At 39.9% G+C, this 19,637-nt stretch overlaps 1 protein-coding gene across 9 annotated transcripts in view; it reads left to right on the forward strand.

Moving 5' to 3' along the window:
* Positions 1–19,637, forward strand: part of LOC100690029 (protein tyrosine phosphatase receptor type M) — a 162,306-nt gene that overhangs the window by 88,651 nt on the left and 54,018 nt on the right. For all 9 annotated transcript variants that reach the window (XM_019348275.1, XM_019348274.1, XM_019348278.2 and 6 more), the window contains exons 10-14: positions 3,241–3,442; positions 4,390–4,492; positions 14,252–14,525; positions 17,419–17,455; positions 18,208–18,282. In XM_019348275.1, coding sequence (XP_019203820.1) covers positions 3,241–3,442; positions 4,390–4,492; positions 14,252–14,525; positions 17,419–17,455; positions 18,208–18,282 — 691 coding nt within the window. The remainder of the gene's footprint in view (positions 1–3,240; positions 3,443–4,389; positions 4,493–14,251; positions 14,526–17,418; positions 17,456–18,207; positions 18,283–19,637) is intronic.

Consider the following 19,637-nt stretch of genomic DNA (forward strand, 5'->3'; position numbering starts at 1 on the left):
AACGTTAAGCACTGAAAAACAGACTTTATGCAGTGTTCAGGTTGGGGAATAACCACAGATTGGAAACACGGTGCTGATGAGGCAGAAATGTGTGCAGAACGGAGAAATGGAGGAAGCAGAAAGGAAGAGGTACAAACTGTGGGGGAGAGAGAAGGCAAAAAGTTAATGACATGCAATAGTGGCAATATAAATGCAAGGAGAGTGACAGAGAGGAAAGGTGCTCGGCGTAAAGGGAAGTCCCACTGCAACTTAAGCCTATACCAGCATAACCAAGTGATGGTTCAGGGTCACTTGGGCTGGCCCTAACTATGAGCTTATCAAATTCATCGGTGTCGATCGAAAAAAAAAAAATTTAAGCCCCAATTTAAAAACGAGGGAGTGTCTGCCTCCTAAACCTCAACTGAGAGGAGCTCCATAAATAAAGACTCTGCCTCCCATTTTACTACAGGAAACGCTAGAAACCACAAATGCATCTGTTGTCTGAGAGCCAAGTACTTTATTGGTATTTGTGGCGTTTAAAAGCAATTTTTTTTTAAAGGATTCAGTATTTTAAAACTCACATGGAGAAATAGAGAAAGGAAATCCAGTAAACAAAATGGCACGGGTCCACACTGGAAAATTGCAAAAGGAGAAACCAGCAAACGATGATGAAGAGAAACACAGGACACATGAGATCGCCTGAAAATCCCACAGTCTAAAACACAGGCTAACCATACATTTGAGGGCTTTACTACAAAGCAGCATTCGGAGCTTAGCTGGGCAGCTTTTCTAGGTAGATTTGAACCTGGATTTTACATTTTTTCAGATGTGATTTTATGAACTGAGGTACATCGCCATAGTAACAAACTCTAGACCTACGTTCAAGATTAGAGAACAGGATGTTAAAAAGAACAGTCTACAAAGAATATAGATACTTGGAAATGAATTGATGTTTTGTTGGCTGATAGGAGAACAATTTCTATTGATCTGTAAAGTTCTTTGTCAAATGTGTCACTCTGCTGTCCGCAGACCTGTCCATGTTTATGCAACCAATGTGACCACTAACATGGGAACACACTCATAGCTACATTTGAAAACCAGGCGTTGAGTTGATTGAGTTGATGTATGTGACCACTAATGTTTGGCTAAGTGAAGCCAGATAAGAAAAATGATGCATATGTTGAGCTTGCTTCATAGTACAGGGCCCTTGGTGAAGGGAAGGGTCATAACATGTAGATGAAAATGAGATAAGAGGGTGGGAAGAGGACAAAAATGCAAAAAGCTACATGAGATAATCTTCAAAATCAGTCAGGAATTATGGAATTATGAATAATGACACAAGTGGTGGTAGCAAAACAAGAAATGGAAGGAAAAAGAAACGAAAAAAGAAGGATCATAACAAAGACTATGATAGCACTGTTCTGTTAAGATGTGAAGAGGTTTGATCATTAACGGCTCCGTAAGTGAGGAGTAGCATTTAAATGCATTCCATTCTTGGTTTTCCAAAGATCCTGTGTAGGGTTTAATATTCACATCACTTCATTTAAAATGGGGTGACAGACGAGTAAAACCTAGCAAGCCGCCAGTTCGCCCCAGGTGTCTCCCCTCATCCCACATCCCAGCCTGGTTTTAGAAAAGTAACCCTGAATCTATTCTGCCTGTGTTCTCCAGAAGTTGCTTCTTATAAGTCAAGACCTTGCTTTGATTTGACATTATCAAAGAACTCAAAGTGAAATATATCTAACAAGGCTTGATATCAAAGAGACTTCAGCCCCATTCCTTTTTTGACCATGCTCTGTGAATGCTATTTTATTGACAGCCTTTCTGACAGACATGAGCCAACATTTACTGAAAGATATACGGCAGATTTTCTTTTAATTGAAATTCAGCGGCCATTCGTGGCAACACGAACTATTACAAAAATACACTGCATTGTACTAAAGTGTTTTTATAATACATATTTGACTTATTGTCAATTAAAACTCAACTGATTTTTAGGTGTTTTTTCACAAATAAAATTAAACAAATAGAATTTATGTTCCATTGTTATTTTGCTTTTTTTTCCAGAGGTGCTGAAGGTGATATAGGCATGTATGTTTATGTCTTTATACAGTCCTTTACCTCTGTCAGACACATCCAAACCAGTGTGGTCTGAAAACCTGAATATATATATATGGTCAAATGGTCCAGTTAATCTGCTTGGATAAGTTCTATTATTTGTTTTCCGTGAGTTATGTTATGGTTTTAAAAGCCTGCCCATATGCCCAGTGTTGACAAGTCATTCCAAATTCCTCTCCTGTAAAGTTATGATATAGGATTTGGCATCACAAGCTCATTTTGGAGACAAAGACTAAATGAGAAAGCCTAGAAGCATTTCAAAACTTGATGGACACAAATTATGCAGCACTCCAAACTCCCTTTGTGTTCCTTAATTGGAATTATAATGGAGGTTTTCCTTTACGAGCAGAGGCATTTTCTTAAAGTGGAACTTTACAGTTATTCAGAATGGATATTAGCAAAAACACTCACCTTAATGCTTCCCTCCAGAGCTCCCTGCTTTCATTAATGGAGAAGGAATACATTAAGTATATTTTCTCTCTCCTTGAAACCACAAGCTTGCATCAGCTTTGCCTTAAAAATATGTACCTATGCTTTTACAGACAATACCAACCCATATAATGAGACAGCGTGTCTCCACAGACCTTTTGTAGCTCCCTAATTTTGGAAATAAGCATAAAACCTTGTTGACATGAAGTCAGAAGCTCATGCACAAAGCAAGACCTTTCAAAAAATTGCTTGAAGCACTGGCTTTAGAATTAAATCCAAATTCCACAGAGCAATATCTTTTTTGCATTACATGTGCAAATCATTTTGTCTGTTTCACTGGTGGAAGGCAGCATTCATTTGTATTTGGTGAAATGATTGCATTAGTTACTGTACAGGTATTCCTAAATAGGGTGGTAACTCAGGGTCATGCAAGTGAGGAAATGCAGCATGAGACTTTTAAAAAATGCTTCTTGGCATTTTAGACGTGCAGAAGGGAAAAAGACTGGAAAAGTATGATAACACACACACACCACGAATGGGATGCAAAACCTCAAAACGGTAAGGACGTGTACATGATTTAGCTTGGTGAGTTGCTTAAATGCCTAAAACACAAAATGTGTTCGTGGTATGAATACCAATCTTGTTCTTGATAAACAGTGCTGAATGCGGAGTACCAGAGGCCATGGTGAGAATGTAAATTTTCCTCTTTCCTAGATTTCCTACAAAGCGGTGAGCTCCTTTGACCCTGAGCTGGACCTCTCCAACCAGAGTGGGAAGGTTGTGAAGCTGGGTAACGAGACCACCCACATGTTCACAGGCCTTTACCCGGGTTCTACGTATTCCTTCACCCTGCGCGCTAGCACAGCCAAGGGCTATGGCCCCCCTGTCATCACCCAGTTCACCACCAAGATTTCAGGTCAGTAGGGTCAACAGCAAGACCTGTTACAGTGTGGACGATGCCAAACGAGCAGTGTACTGCTTACTGCTTCTAGAGGACTTGTGTCAAAATGTGTGAAAGCAAAATGTTATTTCCCTTCACTCAACCAAACTTGGATTGTTGTGTACTTTGCATGTTAGACTCATATATTTTGTAGTTTGTTTGTTTTTTGTCCTAATTTTTGAAAACTGATGCTTTTTTTTAATGTTTCATTCTGTAAATTGACCAGATTTAATCGTTTATTTTCAAATGCAAACAAAATGCTGACAATTTCAAAAGCAGCATCTGATATATATATATAAGCCAAGCTGATATAAAAAAACAGTCCCTACAGACCTTAATGGTTGACTGTTTTAAATTACCGTTGTATGATATTGAAATAAAATGTTGCAAACATATTAAAACAGTTAAAAATGTAACACAACCTCATATACAATATAATTGCTGTTATGCATGAGGTACCACGTGTATGAGGTTGTGTCATTCAGTGTGTCACAGGGTCAACTTCGCGCTTGTTGGTTTATTGCCAGGCTCGTGAAAGAAATGGATGCCTTTAGTCAGGAGATTGATGGGAAACTGAGGTGCTAATCTATTTCTAAGTCAGGACTATAAATTTTATTGTGTGGGTGCATAAGGTGAATGTGTTCACAATCTCTGGGGATGGATTATAGGACTTTATATTGTATATTCGTTGGTAAAAAATTGAACATTATACAAAATGGTTTTACATTGTGGTTTCAAAATTATAACTTTTATGACTGCATTAGCTTGCATTTTGAAGCCATGTAAAGCTAAATTTGTTACAGTTATACATTTATGTTGAACTTGTAGCAGGATTTATGCCTGATGAATGCATCTTATTATAATATCATATTGTGTATTATATTATAAACTAAAACAAAACTTCTGCTTGGTTTCCTCTTTAGCTCCTTCCATGCCAGCATATGACCAGGAGACCTCTCTGAACCAGACAGACAGCACAGTCACTGTACTGCTTAAGCCCGCACAGAGCAGAGGTGCCCCAGTCAGGTAGGCTCTCACAATAACACCCACAAGCACACAGTCAAAAAAAAGACAAAATGGCATATTAAAATGTCATCAACAGCAAATAGCTATCAAAGAGCCTGTATTTATCGATGCCTCATCTTGAAGGAAAGTTGCCAGGGAAATTCAGTACCTTACTTTATGTATCTGAGTTTGTTTGTTTGTGGATTTTGATCCTGTGAAAAAGAAGCACAGCCTTTGAAGATCAGAAGAAAGCTGGGGGAGCCGAGGCTAGCTTCAGGATCTCTTCCCTTTGTACAGTTTTATGTACCAGACTGCCCACCTGGAGTCATCACAGGCTTCCGGGGAAATGTAGGATTTATTAGTCATTGTTAAAGAAACGGTACAGTTGTTCTGTTCAAATGCCAAAAAGTCATGATTAGGGTTTATGCAGGCCGCTGCAGGGTTCTGGCAGGAGTTCGTCTCGCTTGTTCTTCTGTTATTTTCCAATTGTATTTGTTTGGTTGTATTAGTGTACCTCAGCTCTGGAAGCCGGGACAATCAATTAGCCTGGCTAAGTGCAAAATTAAAAAATAATCTCCCCACTGGCAGGAACAAGATATTAAATGTTAATTATTGAGCTTTGGATTCCAGGCAGGTGGATGTAGCTTTGCCTTAAACAGATGGGTGCAGTATTGGTCTTTCCATCTATCTGCTGAGCTCCTTCTTTAAATAGTTAGTACTGGCCAACTGTGTTGGGGGTGCACAGAATAATAAAACACCTGACTAGCAATGCCCAGGTAAGTTGCTTTGCCAGGCAGTACATCAAACACAACTGAACAGTGGGAAGCCAGAACAGGTTCTGTAAGAACAGGGGTAGGTTTGGGGTTGCTCACTGGATGCACGCACTGTCATGCACCCTTTAGAAGTATGTGGTGAATTAACCATTCCAAGTTTTCCAAAGGAAGAACCTATTTTTTATTTTTTTAGCACTGATTTATATTCTTGGCCAGTAACATATTGTGATTCCAGCCACCAGGACTGAGAGGAGTGAGTGGGAATGAACACTCTGGCTTGCTGTAAAACTCAATTTTACACTATCAACTCATCTGATTCCTTTAAAGATTACAGCCAGGAGATCTTTAGTCAGGCTTGTCAGCTCATGTTTTGCCGTATGTGCAGCTGCCCAGATTAATGCCCCAGCGCCAAACAGAGAGGCCTGAGCAAGAATGACAGAGTGATCGCTTTTTAATTTTCTCGCAGGTACACTTCAGAAGGCCTTATGCAGGCTGCCATTCTTTCAGCTGAGTAATTACAATCCCCTAATTATAATTAACAGTGTGTTGTGAATTGGAGCTTCCATTCATTAGCATGCTGGACTCCTCTTTTGTTTCCCGTTGGAAGGCATGTGCACCTCAGGAAAAGATGAAATGGATTGGGCTTTGGAGATAGCGACTTCAGTTTGAGACCCGTTCTGTTCTGAGCTGAGCCACAACTGTGCAGTAATGCTTTAAAACTCGCACATTCAGTGCTTGTTAATTATTAAAGACCGAGAAAATAGCGTGTTTTGATAGAGACGTTTAGTTTTAAGGATTATATATGTTTAATGAGTCTCAAGACAATCCATTAAAAAAATTCATCAGTAGAGTTCAGTACATGGCACAAATACACCTCAAAACTAATTGAGGAATCCTTTGATCACAGCAAAGCCTCTTCATGTCTAAACTTTAGAGGTTTTCAGGTACACGCTTCTTTTCCCACTTTCTCACTTCTCTTTAATCTCACAGGACGTAAAGGCCAGTGCACTGCCTGTTCTGCCTTCATGTGTGCGTCCAGTGCCTCGATAAATAAGAAATGCAAAAGAAAAGAGGTGGTGTAGGTTAGCAAACAGGGGAGATTATGATGCTGGTCCAAGACAAGATACTGGCAGGCTTTTGAAGGTGTTTTCCACCCCCAGCTCAAGTGACACATGATGCCTTTGAAAATTTAAGGTGACTTTAAAGTAGCTTCCATTCAGAGGAGTTGAGTTAGGCGGTCTGTTGGGATCTCCTGTCTGGACAGTAATGATAAATGTACTCATATGAATCTCCCAGACTGAAAAAATAACAACCTCTCTAATCTCTTTTGGGTTAGAAGGGTGAGACGGCTAAGATGCGATTTAAAGTTGAGGTTCGTCGAAAGCTGCAAATATGTCCGACCACCTGGAGAAACTGGAAGAATGGCCTGAAGTCATAAATTTTCGAACTTGGCTGATCCAGTCAGCCTGAGAGATTCTGTTAATCAAGGAGTTAAATTTCACACTATAGTTACTTATTTTTGCGCTACTGCTCATGTTGCAGGAGTAGCCATCTTTTCTAGAGTAGTGGGTAGCTCATTTTGAAATTGAACACTTTAAGAAATCAGTTTTAAAGCCCCTGTGAAATAAGGATTTGACAAGGGAGAACACTGATCCACAGCACTACAGAGCAAAGCAGCATGGAGCTTGATTTGATAACGCAATCTTGCATGCTGATTGAGTTTAGGAGGTAATAGAGCTCCCGACATTTGAGTTTCCAACAGCAGATGTTTTGCTGTAATACAGGAAGGGGGGAGCGCTCTGGAAGATCACACGATAGGTTAAAAAGGAAGACATAACAGACGACAAATGTCCATTTTACTTCAGCATCCTGCAGTCATGCTGAAGTCGAATCATATTTCAGATGGATCTGGGCAGACGTTGTCACTGCTGAGGGAGGCAGTCGATTTTTCATTTGTGTAATTGCTAATCGGTATAACATTTCCAACTTGGAATTTGCTTCTAATCTCTGGGGATGACACGCATAGCTGGGAACAATTTTTACCAGAGGGGACACTGTTTCTTTAAGAGGATTAGCGAACTGTCTATCAGTCATGACGCGTTAAACTAATGTTTGCAATAGCCCCTCGTCAGGGCCAGAATACGCCTCCTCACGCCGTAACATCAAAATAGATGTGTACATGTTGATGCAGACATAAGTGATTTGAGATGCTTTCCTTATCATTCACGCCACTAAATCAGTCCTCCTCTCTTTCTGCCATAACCTTTGCCTTGAGCAAGCTTAAATGCATATGCATAAACAGAAAAATGTATAATATATACAACTTTCAGTTCCATATTAAAGTAGGCCGGGTTCCCATATAGTTTCTACCCTGTAGCATCAGATTTTCTTTACTTCACCACGGCCTGAAATCAGTTAAATGATTTTCTACAGTACTAAAATAAGCACTAACTTTCTTTGATCACAGCAGAGCAAACGCTAATAGCTGTGCCTAAACATGACACAACTCAGCGCTTTTTACGATTTAATGGCAAATGTAATCTATGGCACTTTCTAATTTGTTTGCTTTATAGCTTTATGGACACCAGGGAAATATAAAAAGTAAGAAGACAGGGGTACAGAGGAAGGATGCTGGGTCAGGAGAAGTGTGTTACTTACAACCACTCTTAAATCAGACGTATACTGTAGAGCCAGCCGATTAGCATTAGAGTGAGAGAGACAGTGATTGAAATGCTCCCCATACCCCGTTCCCTCAACTACTCAAACTGCCCAGAGTTCTCCCTTTATCAGCCCACATGAAAAATAAATCAGAGTTTCAGGTCACAATCCAGTCGATTCCGCCATAATTGGTTGGCGTCACATGGCGACAGAGCTGAAATCTATCGGACAGCAAGGCTGGAGGAGGCCTAATTGGTGTCAGCTCAGGTTGCAGTGCTACACCAAGAATACAGGTCTGCCCTGCCGGCCATTCTGGCAGACCACTTTTAACGGCTTATACCATTCATCTGGCACAGCTTTTCACTTCATCTTTCCTTCTCTCCGTCTTTCCATCTTCTGGTGGAGAGTAAATTTCAATGGTTTTGGCATTAAGCACCATTACACTTGTGTTGAATACATTTGAGATGTCGGTCAATCCATCTGTGCCATTCTAAACTTTGAGGCCAACATCAGATGGTTTTGGTATCCAAAGGTCAAAGTCACTGTGTAATTACAGCATTATATGCTTTCAATGACTGTTGTGGTGAAGAAAAATGATGATTTTGGGTTGTTGGTCTGTACACAGGTCACGCCAATTCTAAACTTTACAAAGTACATCGACTCCAAAATGAACTGGTTAGATTTTCATAGTAAATGTTTAAAGTCTGTTTATGACTTTGCAAAACAATTGTTATTCTCAAGAATTTTTTACTTATTACAGAATTTCACACAAATGTCCTGAAACGTGAACTAAACTATTGTGCAAAAGTCTTGAGCTGCCCCTAATTTCTTTATATTTTGCTTCCACGGAGCAGGACTTCCTTGTAGTTTTTTCCTAATTCCTTTTTTTTAAAAGAAGGGTTTTGTCCAATCCTTCTCCATGATTTCTAAAGGTTTCTAAAAGTTTTTCATTGAACATTGGCTGATGTTTCACTCATTTTTAGTCCAGTCCTCATGCCTGATCATTTTCGGATGAATACTTTTTGGGGGGGTTTAAGCCATCTAGCACCCAAGTATTAACAAGGATCCTAACTCAACAAATGAACGACAGTTGTGTCTACATGTAACAGACAACTTGGCAAATAAACTATATAAAATTTTATATTTAGGTACTTTATTACAGAGAGCCTGATGGGGGAAAACATGTAGCTTGTTGCAGTTTATTTAATGAAATCTACAAAAACTGCAAATCATAACTTAGTTTGACAGACTTAAAATGTCATTTTTTTGCACTAACAAGGTGATTGCCAAAGAGCTATCAGCTGGCTTTTTTTTTTAAATCCCAGCATGGTGTGCACTGTGTCCTTAAAAAGTTTGAGGAAACTGGAGAATATAAGACAAGTGACAGCCCTAAAAATTAATTTCCAGAAAAAAATAAATAAATTAAAATCCTGAAAAGACCTGAGACATGGATGTGACCTTCAGTTGATTCATCTACTGTTTTCCGTTTGTCAGAAAGGGCCTCAGTAGCAGGGTGGCTGTCAAGAAGCCATTCTTATGGACCGAAAACGGGGACAAAAAGTTGAGGTACACCAGATTGCACAATAACTGGACTGAAAATAAGTGGCTACATGTCTTATGGAGTAATGAATCCAAATTTCAACTTTTTGGGTTAAACTATTATCAATATGCATGGGGGAGGTCAGGGGTAAGAGGTACAACAGAGAGTGTCTACAGTTATCTGTAAAACATGGCAGAGATGCATTTCAGCCAATGGTTTGGGGGATCTTGTCAAAACTGATGGAATTATGAAAGCAGAAAAAAACCATCAAATTTTCATCTACCGTGCAATACCATCTGGAAATCCACTGATTAGCTTGATATTTCAGCTGACTATGATCCCAACCACAATCTCAATGCAGTAAAATCATACCTTGATAGAAAAACACAGAGAGCATGGATTTCAACAATATTGAAGCAGTGTGGGATCATCTTGACAGAGAACGCAACAAAAGGCAGCCAACATCCAAAGAAACATTTTAACCGTCCTTCAAGAAGCCTGAAGACTACTTGAAGAAATGACAGAAAAGCTTGCCTTTGAAAATCCAGGCCATGTTGAAGAATAAAGGTGGTCATACCAAAAATTGACTTTCAATTGTACAACCTTTTTTCCTTTGCCTATACTGTAATTCCATTTTTGCTTGCACCTGTACCAATAAGTCATTGCACCCATTTCTCATTTGTCTGGCAAAAAATGAAGAAAAGAGGGCTGGCCCTAAATTTTTGCATAATACTGTAAGTTAATATGATAATATTGGAGTACTGCAACATTGACTACTTGTAGCTTTGATACTTTTTCCTATCACTTTGGGATTTTAGTTGATCAAGTACAAAGAGAAGCGGATGTATCCTTTAATATGTTGATTAAGCATTCAAAATGAGCATATATTAATATTATACCTCTATTGTACTTAAAGTAGACCCCCCCTTTTTTAAGTACTGTATTTGGGCATTGTGCTTTAACTGCTTATACTTTAGTAAATGATTTGAAGGCCCCTTCCATCATCAATGTGAATGCAAGTTTCTTCCAATTCCCCCGATTGGTATCATATCAAAAGAGACATGAGCTACAAAGGATTTTTGTTCTTGCTACCAGAGCCATAGTTGTTCATCTGTTGTTTGTTTTTTTGGTGCTCATTCATGTCATGCTAAATCAAGGAAATGACTAAATGACTCTGGTCTGTCAAAATGACTCATGATGTAAATTGTGAACACCATGAGGTCACAAGGTGTCAGCTGCTCAAGGGCGTATTAACATGCTTGCACTAATTACAGAAAAAAGGTTTTTAGAACAACACTTATTTTTGCCAGCATTAAACTCATGAGTCAGTTTTGCATTTAAGCCGTTGCAGTGAAAATAGTATAGGAAGTGTTCTACTTTAAATATTTTATAGAAGGAGAGCAGTTTAGCACTGAAAACTCTTTTAAGTAAAACCAGTAAAGGAGGTTTTATTGTCTCCATCAGTTACAGAGAAGAACAAAATTGTTTTATTAAATTGCAAATGTATTGTGCGCTAGATTTCGGTTTCTTGGTGCTGTAAATATTCTGTGGAGAAGAAGCAGTGAATTGGATTTCCACATTACAAGAGTTTTTACCCTTGGAACCTCATAGCCTTTGGCACTTGGTATTTTGCCTGAGGAAAGGAAACCAGTTCTATTCATACTGTGCCTGTCATTAAGTCGTAGCACAGCTGCATCATCATATCATAAGGAGCCACCCAGGGAGAGCCAGCGCTAGTTTTTTGTTTCACTGTCTGCAGATTGATTTGGAATATAAAGTACTAATATGAGCAAGCTGAGAATCAGTGTACATGCTACAGCAAATATTTACTGTGAGTATGTGTGTTTTATTTCTCCAAAGGAAATATGCAGACGTGCAGTCCTTCATGGGTTATATCTTTAAATACAGATAGTTATCCATCTTACTTGATGAGTAATGTGACTGACAGCAGAGATAATTAGTGATTAAATTAATTATATTTAAAACTGCATCGTCCTATTATAGTTCAAATCAAATCGACAGTGTTCTGGCTGAGGCTTCCATGAAGTCTAATCATTTATTTCTCTGCTGTTCTGCAACTACTTAAGTGGCTCCCGTGTACCGTCTCCACCTGCCCTTTGACCTCTGCTCTCAATAGGGGACAGTAATTAAAGCCTGATTTCTCCTGCAGACTCTCAGCAGGATTAAATATTTCATCACCTCCCAACCCAGTGCTAAATAGGAGAGCTCCAAGGAATTGGGACACACCCACTAAGAGCAGAGGGGGATTTTCTAATGACACAGCAAGCATCTTATGATAAACTATAGGGTTAAAGAGCACATGCTGTACACACAAAGGGGATACTTAATCATCCAGTACCAACCGCGGGGAACAATTGATCATCTCCAGGGCTGTTTGTACTGCAACTGCACAGCTTAAGTACAACCACAACAGTGCAGATATTTTTCTTTAAAAGATATTTCTTTCCACTTGTTGTAATAATCTAGGCTAAGGAAAATGTTCAGGGTCACCGAAGCTTTACACCTTGGTAGGCACTAATATTTCTTATGGCACAATGCAACTGAATAGATAAATTGAATACAAATTGTTAGATGGTTATGAAGGCTTTAGGATGATTGTGTTTTTCATATAGCCTTTTCAGTTAGAAACTCTTTTTAAAAAAGGCAGGTTAGTCATATTTCTTTATCATTTTCTTATCTCAAATTCTAATCAATTAATATTTCATCTAGTATTGTAAGTTTATGCTCGGTTAGCAAGCTGTATTCAAAGACTGCAGTGCCTTGCATAACACAAACTGCTAATTAGATAGTAACACATACATTAAAACATAGCCCTATTATTTCAGATGCATTAAAAGTGTTCTGAAATGCACTGACACTATAAAAATGCTTGTGAAGTCCTGTTCAGCGACTCAAATAAAGCTGCATATCAAGTTCACTCTATCTACAGTGTAGATACTTTCTCATGGTAACCTTGGATAACTGATCAGTGGTTTTATACAGTGGGATTCCTAGTCTTCCAGTATAGAGGGGGAAAATGAATGCCTTTCAAGCACTGCTAATGTTGACTTCAGAGTAGTCTAATTTAATTCTAAATGAAGTCAGATGGCAGACAAAGCAGGTAAAATGAAGAAGGCAAGGAAGGTTTGTGCTACTAAATATAAACACATCATTTGGATATAGTTTATATGTCTTCAGGTATGAAATGGGCTCTTGGTTCTCGCACCAAAATACTGTGCATATACTCTGTCCTCATTTACAGTGATTTCTAGAACTGATTCTGTGTGAATTGTTAAGTGTTTACATCCATTGTTTTCTGCATTGCAGTCTTCAGTCATAGCTTTCATCACCAGCCTTCAGTGGAATAATGCATGTGTTAAATTGCCTGTATGATGGTCCTTGCAGGAGAGCATGTACAGTAAGGGAAAAACCACACAAACTCTAGAAAACAGTGTGGGACTCGTGGTCCTGTGTAAACAATAGGCAAACAATTTATTTATGCATTTATAAACATGATGCAGTTGCAAATAAAAGCTCTTAAACCAGCTCCGCAAAACTAGAGCTGCACCATATTTCATTCATTTCTGAAATCCTTCATTCATAGAGCACAAAAACTTTGCTCCATCATCTGTGATAATGCGTTGTTGGTTCTTTAGCTCTTTTGCAAATGGATCACTAGTTCCCAATCATGGCTGGTTATTCTGCGTGGCAGCTGTAAACAGACTCTTTGTCACTCAGCGACTCAATGGATTTAACAGGAGGTCCACTTCAGATGCGCGATGCATACTAACATGAACGTCTATAAGACAGTCAGTCTCCCCCTCGGGCTAAGTGGCCGGCTCAGAGACAATGTCATCCCTGTCAGAGTCACAGAGGGCTGCAGTTTTGATCTAGCTAAACACAAGACTTGGATGGAGAGGAAATGGAAAGAGCCGTTAACCTTTTCATTTGCTGAATAATGAAAAGGCAAATAAATGTCCCGTGCCACCGCTCATTTCTATTGGCCGGTATTTTTCAGTCTTTTATGTTGACTTCACTTTTAAGAAGGGATTTATATAAATAGAGTTCTTATTTAGTCGAGAAAAACAAGTTATTTATTGCTGTACCCTTTACACAGCAGGCAAACAATCAATTAGTTGTAAATATGCTTTAATGCATTTGTAATTTATTAAATAACATTAATGGTATTGTTACACAGTGTATAGCTGATTGCCCACAATGCATGCACAATGCATGTTGTGCTCACTACTTTTACACTACATCGCTAATTAGTAATAATTGTAATGATAATAATAGTCATAATCATATTTATAGCAATATATCTGTATTTATAAATGGCATATTAAGGAGGAATAATGTTATATGAACTAAGTCCTTGCTAATACTGTAACTTACTAATACCTTAATGCTTAATAGTGTGACATTATAAAGTGCAATCAATGCATTTAAGTAAAAGGGAATGTATACATACCTGACAGACATTGCAAAACCAATGTATATTAGTTTTAATCCAACAGAAGTTCTATTTAAATGACTTGTTATATAATTAAAGTTAGAGAGGGTAAGAACTTAGTTTGCATTACATAAATCTCTTATTTCTTGTCTAAATGAGTAATTTCTGGAGACTTGGTTCGCTCTGAGATTTGGAGCTTTGCAGCATGCATGTTTGTGGCTTTCATAAAGAGACAATTTTTACACTTTATAAAGCAAACTGGCAAAGCAGAAAACTGTCTGTATTGCCAGTTGAATTCTACAAGAGCCTGCTTGGCCCAGTGGAGTATGTTAATTTTGTTTGTCCTGCATTTTCAGTGCGTACCAGGTGGTGGTGGAGGAGGAACGGCCACGCAGAGCACGAGGGACGGCAGAAATTTTGCGCTGCTACCCAGTTCCCATTCACTTCCAGAACGCCACGCTTCTTAATTCACAGTACTACTTCACTGCTCAGTTCCCCGCCGCTGGCATCCATTCGCCCCAGCCCTTTACTGTGGGGGACAACAAGACCTACAACGGGTACTGGAATGCCCCTCTGCTGCCACAGAAGAGCTACAGTATATATTACCAGGCGGTCAGCACAGCCAATGGGGTGGGTGGTTGTCATTTCTTATTTTTTTATACAGTATTTTCTGCACTATAGCTACACCCTGGCTCTAAATTGAATTTTATTCCGGACATTAACTGGATGACTGGCAGTTAAACGTAATCAAGTCCTGTAATGACTACAATAACATGCCTGTGTTTGTGTATTTCCATCTTACCAACAGCAGCTAGATTTTTACATCGTGGTATCACTACTTTAAGGTTGGGATGAAAATTAATCAAATATTAGCTTTCAATAGTTTATACAGTAGTTATCAAAAAATTACCGTTTTTGTTAACCTAAAATTAGTCCATCATACACTTTATGAAAAAAGTGTCACAAGAGTTTCTCAGCCATACAAACCTGAAGAAACATGAAGCTCTGTTAGCACATTTTTTGTGCTGATGTTAATATTTGGACCTCTGCAGTTACTGAGTCTATGGAGCACTGGCAACTTTTACTTACTGTCCTCCTCAGCGCTCTGTAATCCCTCTGTAATTTTACACGCTCTCCCTCTTTGTAGGGTTGTTGAGGTTCTTTCTTTAACACTTCTACTTTAAAATTTAAAGCTGGTTGTAAAATATCTTGGAGGGAAAAATATAATAAATGGACTTGTTGCAAAAGGGTCTGAATTAAATTTGAAATTACCCATTCCTTCTCAAATGTATGTAAAGACAGACTGCGTGGATAGATACTTGATTTTATACCACTGTGGCAATGGGACTAAAAGCACCTGAATTCAGAGATTAAGAGGGTGTAGCTCAATATTGGCCTATATTGTGTATCTACAGTAGGATCTATGGGCTATGATGTTGCCATATTTCCACAGTAGTTCAGAACAAGCAAACCAAACACTGGCTTAGAATGGGACTTTTGCATCTCTCTCATTTTTAGCTACCACCATAGGTTTTCCTGAATGCTTTGAAGTAAAGGTGGAAGGTGAAGTGAGAGGTATTCAGATGGATTTGCAAGTTGAAGCTATGCTGCTAGAGTACTGAATACTTTTACTACTTCCTACGACCAAAGAATAAGTGAAATTAAATAAAAATTCGAACTTGTGTCCCATTGAAGCCTTTATGCAACGCAGTGCCCTGCCTTGTCTCAGTGCACGCACAATACGTTTAAAGGACGCAGAAGCACGACTAAACGCTAAAGACGATATAACGATCACTGCCTAGGTGATTCAGAGGAATTAAGCTACTGAGCATAGTAACTGCTCATGTTGGCATGCACATGCATGGCAAGATTGCCATTTCACACAGCTTCTGATAGGTGCTGCAGTACTCTTGTGAGTTTACTAACGACACTTTGTGCAGTCTTAATGGTCCGCAGCAGGGTCAGGCTTGGAATGCAGAGCTCTGTGTCGTGACATGCTGCTCTCTCCCTCCATTTCTGTGGCCCTCTTCTCCTGCCTTTTGCTATGGAGCTCTATGCCAAATACCAGACAACCCTTTGATCAACAGCATTTAAGAGCGGCAGTTGTCCCAGCGGCAGTTAAGTGTGAGAGGCAGGGAACAACAATAGGGGCTACCAATCGTACAGGTCGCAGCCCCTGTCATCAAGTGGCATTTGGCAGGGCTCTCCCTCGATGGAGCCGCAGCAGACAGCTCAATGGCAACTTCAAGAGCCTTGCCGATTGTGGTCCTGAATGAGAATCACCATAAAACAGTCTCCTTGAGAAACACCAGCGTGTCTTTAAGGAGGCAACACAAATAGCATGTGAGCCTGGGCTGAATCCAGTTAGAAAGTTTGCTCTTGAGAGTAAAGCACTGGCAGTCTGAAACCTTCCAGGGTGAATCAGTGAGACGGATGTATTGTCTGACGGCGCTCTTCTTTGAACAAACAAAATGAAAGCGTCTGTGTTGATACAGCATAGAGCTCTGTCTCCGTAATGGAGACATCTCTGACATCATTTTTACATCCAATGTTTTGATTCGCAGTGGGCAAATGCACTCTCTTTTATTAAGCCTTCACTGTCAATAGATGGTCCTAGAAGCCTTTATTAATGTCTGATGATTTTGGTATGATTTGTTTGGGCCTTTTAAACAAAATTAGCACTTAGAGAAGGTGTGCGCCATCCATACCTAGAATTTTTTCAGCCTTCTGTTCAAATAAAAATCAAATATGACTTGCAATGTTGCCTTTAATGAAATAACCATCTGACGGCTTAAAAGCCGCAGTAATGGGAATGCACATGCACACAGGATCACATGAACATTGATGGGGGTTTTTTCCCTCCCCTCTTTCTTTCTTCTCCTTATTATGCCTCTCATGGCCTCTCTTCCATGTGGGTTCATTGCTCATTGGACAGTTTGGCCGGGACAACACAGGGACACAGCACTCATGTCTTTTGTGGTGTATTACTCATTGCCTCCCTGTTTGCCTCGCTGTCCCTTTTCTTGTAAACCAGAATATTGTTGACAACAAATTTCACTGCCAACAGCGAGAGCAGTGTTTTCATTTTCTTTTTCTTTTTTAATGTTGTTGAAGGCTGTTGTCAGAGCTGGAACTTCATTACATATTCAGAAAGTCTCCCTGACGTGTCATTTTTGGAGCTCTGCATGCTGGGTTGGTGTCGCTTGTCACAGGGCTCTGGTTTCTCCACAGTGGCTGACCACCTTGAGCCGCAAGCTGCCGACAGATCGCTGTTGGCTGACAAATCAGCAGCTCAGCACCACTAATCTGTGCTGTGGGCCCTCTCGCTTAACTGCGTTTTGTGTCACAGTCATTGAGCTCAACAGATGATAGGGGACAGCGTGGAACTGGCCTTGCTGTTTTGTTGTAACTATGGGTTCTTACATAGGTGTTGTTGCTGCTGTAAGTGTGTCTTTGTGTGTGCATCTCATAATAACCTATTTCCCCATCTCTTTTCCTCCTTTTTATTTATCTCTCGGTACAGGAAACCAAAATCGACTGTGTGCGAGTTGCCACTAAAGGTAGGACTAGATCAGTTTGTGTGAATAGAGATGTTTGCGACATGTACTTCCTAACGTCTCTTGCATTTGAATTCTGGGAACTAACAGAATTAACATGTTTTTTTCTAAATGACAACAAAAGTGTGAGATGAGACAAAATTGTGTGATATAGTATTCACATAAATGTGGTCAATTTATCGATCGAAACGCGTTTTCCGTGACTTGGAGGCAGCCTGTGTGCCCATGGAGGTCTGTAGGTACTTAGCTATGCTGCCTCAACGTCCTGCTCCACACATTAAGGGTGATGAAGTCTAAGCACCATTGATCTGGGAGCAGAATTGATAAGGCCAGAGGGAGCCGTAGTCACACTCGGCTGTGGGCCGTGGGAGGTCCTGTCACACGCCCTGACAGTCTCTTATATTGTGTAGTTTGCATGCAGCCCTGCTATAGATTTCTTGGTGGAGTTCCAGATGTCTCCATCTACATGGCTCAATAGGCAAAAGCCAAAGAGTTCATGGGCTGGGGAATTTTAGCACCTGTAGAAATATGCTTTAGTGCCCTACATTAGACTCATAAAGATATTAACCTTTCTGAAATTATTGCTACTGCAGACTTGGTGGAACAAACTATTAAAAAAATCCCTGCTGTTACTGCTATTTAGTGTCTTTCTTGGAGGTGTTGCATGATGATGGGACTTGTGTTCAGTGTGGCCTGTTTCTCTTTCTTTGTCTCTTTTTACTGCATGCCCTCCTGGATCCACTGACTATACACAGCCGCCATACTCGTGACTCAGCTCACAACCCCGTACATCCGCATCGTCCCAGCGCCCGGTGACAACCAACTAACAGGTCCGTTATTCTCTCCACAGCTTGATAGTAACACTCTGGATTTGAATTCATGGGTGGGGGCACTCACGATTCCCTCAACAGGAGGGGGGCAACAAGTGGAATTTTGCATGTGTGCATTTTTTTGTTTATCTTCTTTCAATTTGCATAAAGTCATTCTGATTAAATCAAAGACTTGAAGACGTTGCCTTCTACCTTCATCTTCTCAGAATTACTGGACATTAAAGACCCGTTTGAGGTGCGATTGTCATTTGATGTGTCAATGTTGGGAGATTTTTGACAGGAGTTAATCCCCTTTCATGAATATTTCTCATTATTTCTGGGAGATTAAGGGAGAGTCGGTGCTGGTTGTTGCAGCTGTGACAACTGCAAACACACAAAGGGAAGCTCAAGTGAAACTATTCAAATTCTGCTCAGTTTTTTACTTGTTGGTGCACAAATCGCCCAAGTTCACCGACAATACAGAGTTGCAGTAGGGGGACGCACAGCCCCCGCGGCTCTATCGAGGATTTGTCACTGACGGCAAGATTAGCCTCTAACAGTATATTGGGACAAAATCAGCTCCATCAATCCAGACATGATGATGTCACCCGTCTTGAAATCCTCCACAGCCCAGGCCTTAAAATCGTATATTTTTAAATAAAGGCGCTTGATGGCTGTTGATAACGACACACCAGAGGAAGAACAATATGTCACAGCCGGCCCGGGATGGATATTTAACTTTTTGATAGGAAGAGAAAATGGCAATTCTGGAGAGAGAAGGAAGCTCACTCTAAGATATTTGACATAACAATTTATCATTCTAAATTTACCTCTGGTGACAAGGAATAATGGTGTTGTTGAGGTGGACAGTTGTGATTCCGGCAGCATTGCCTTCTGAGTGCTTCTTATCACTTCTCAAGGAACAGATGCTGTTAAAAACAAGCTGTTTTCTCCCCCATCTTCCTCTCTCTTTGTGCCTCTCGTTGTTGGCTATCTCCTTTCAGGCTAATATTTAATGTTTTGGTTATTTCAGTCATTTTTATCTTCTTGGGCATTATCTTTCCCGCCCTGCATCTTACATTTTTCTACAGCCCAGCAACCATTTGCCTCAAATGTGATTAACCAAGGGTAAAGATGGTATGCACTTATCTCTCTCAGTGCAGCTTGATCCACAGAGCGCTGATGTCCACTAAGGGCAGAGCTAGAGGTGGTCTTTAGGACAATAGGGAGTCACTTGCTGTTAGGATCAGCATTAGTCTTTATTTGTACTCATTTTTATGGTCCTTGCAATATTGGTGCACTGATTCCACACTGTCAAATCAGTGAGAAGATATATTGAATATATAGATTAGTTCTTGGGTATTGGCTTAATGTGA

This window comes from Oreochromis niloticus, linkage group LG18 (genome assembly GCF_001858045.2).
Source record: "Oreochromis niloticus isolate F11D_XX linkage group LG18, O_niloticus_UMD_NMBU, whole genome shotgun sequence".
Classification (NCBI taxonomy): Eukaryota; Metazoa; Chordata; class Actinopteri; order Cichliformes; family Cichlidae; genus Oreochromis; species Oreochromis niloticus.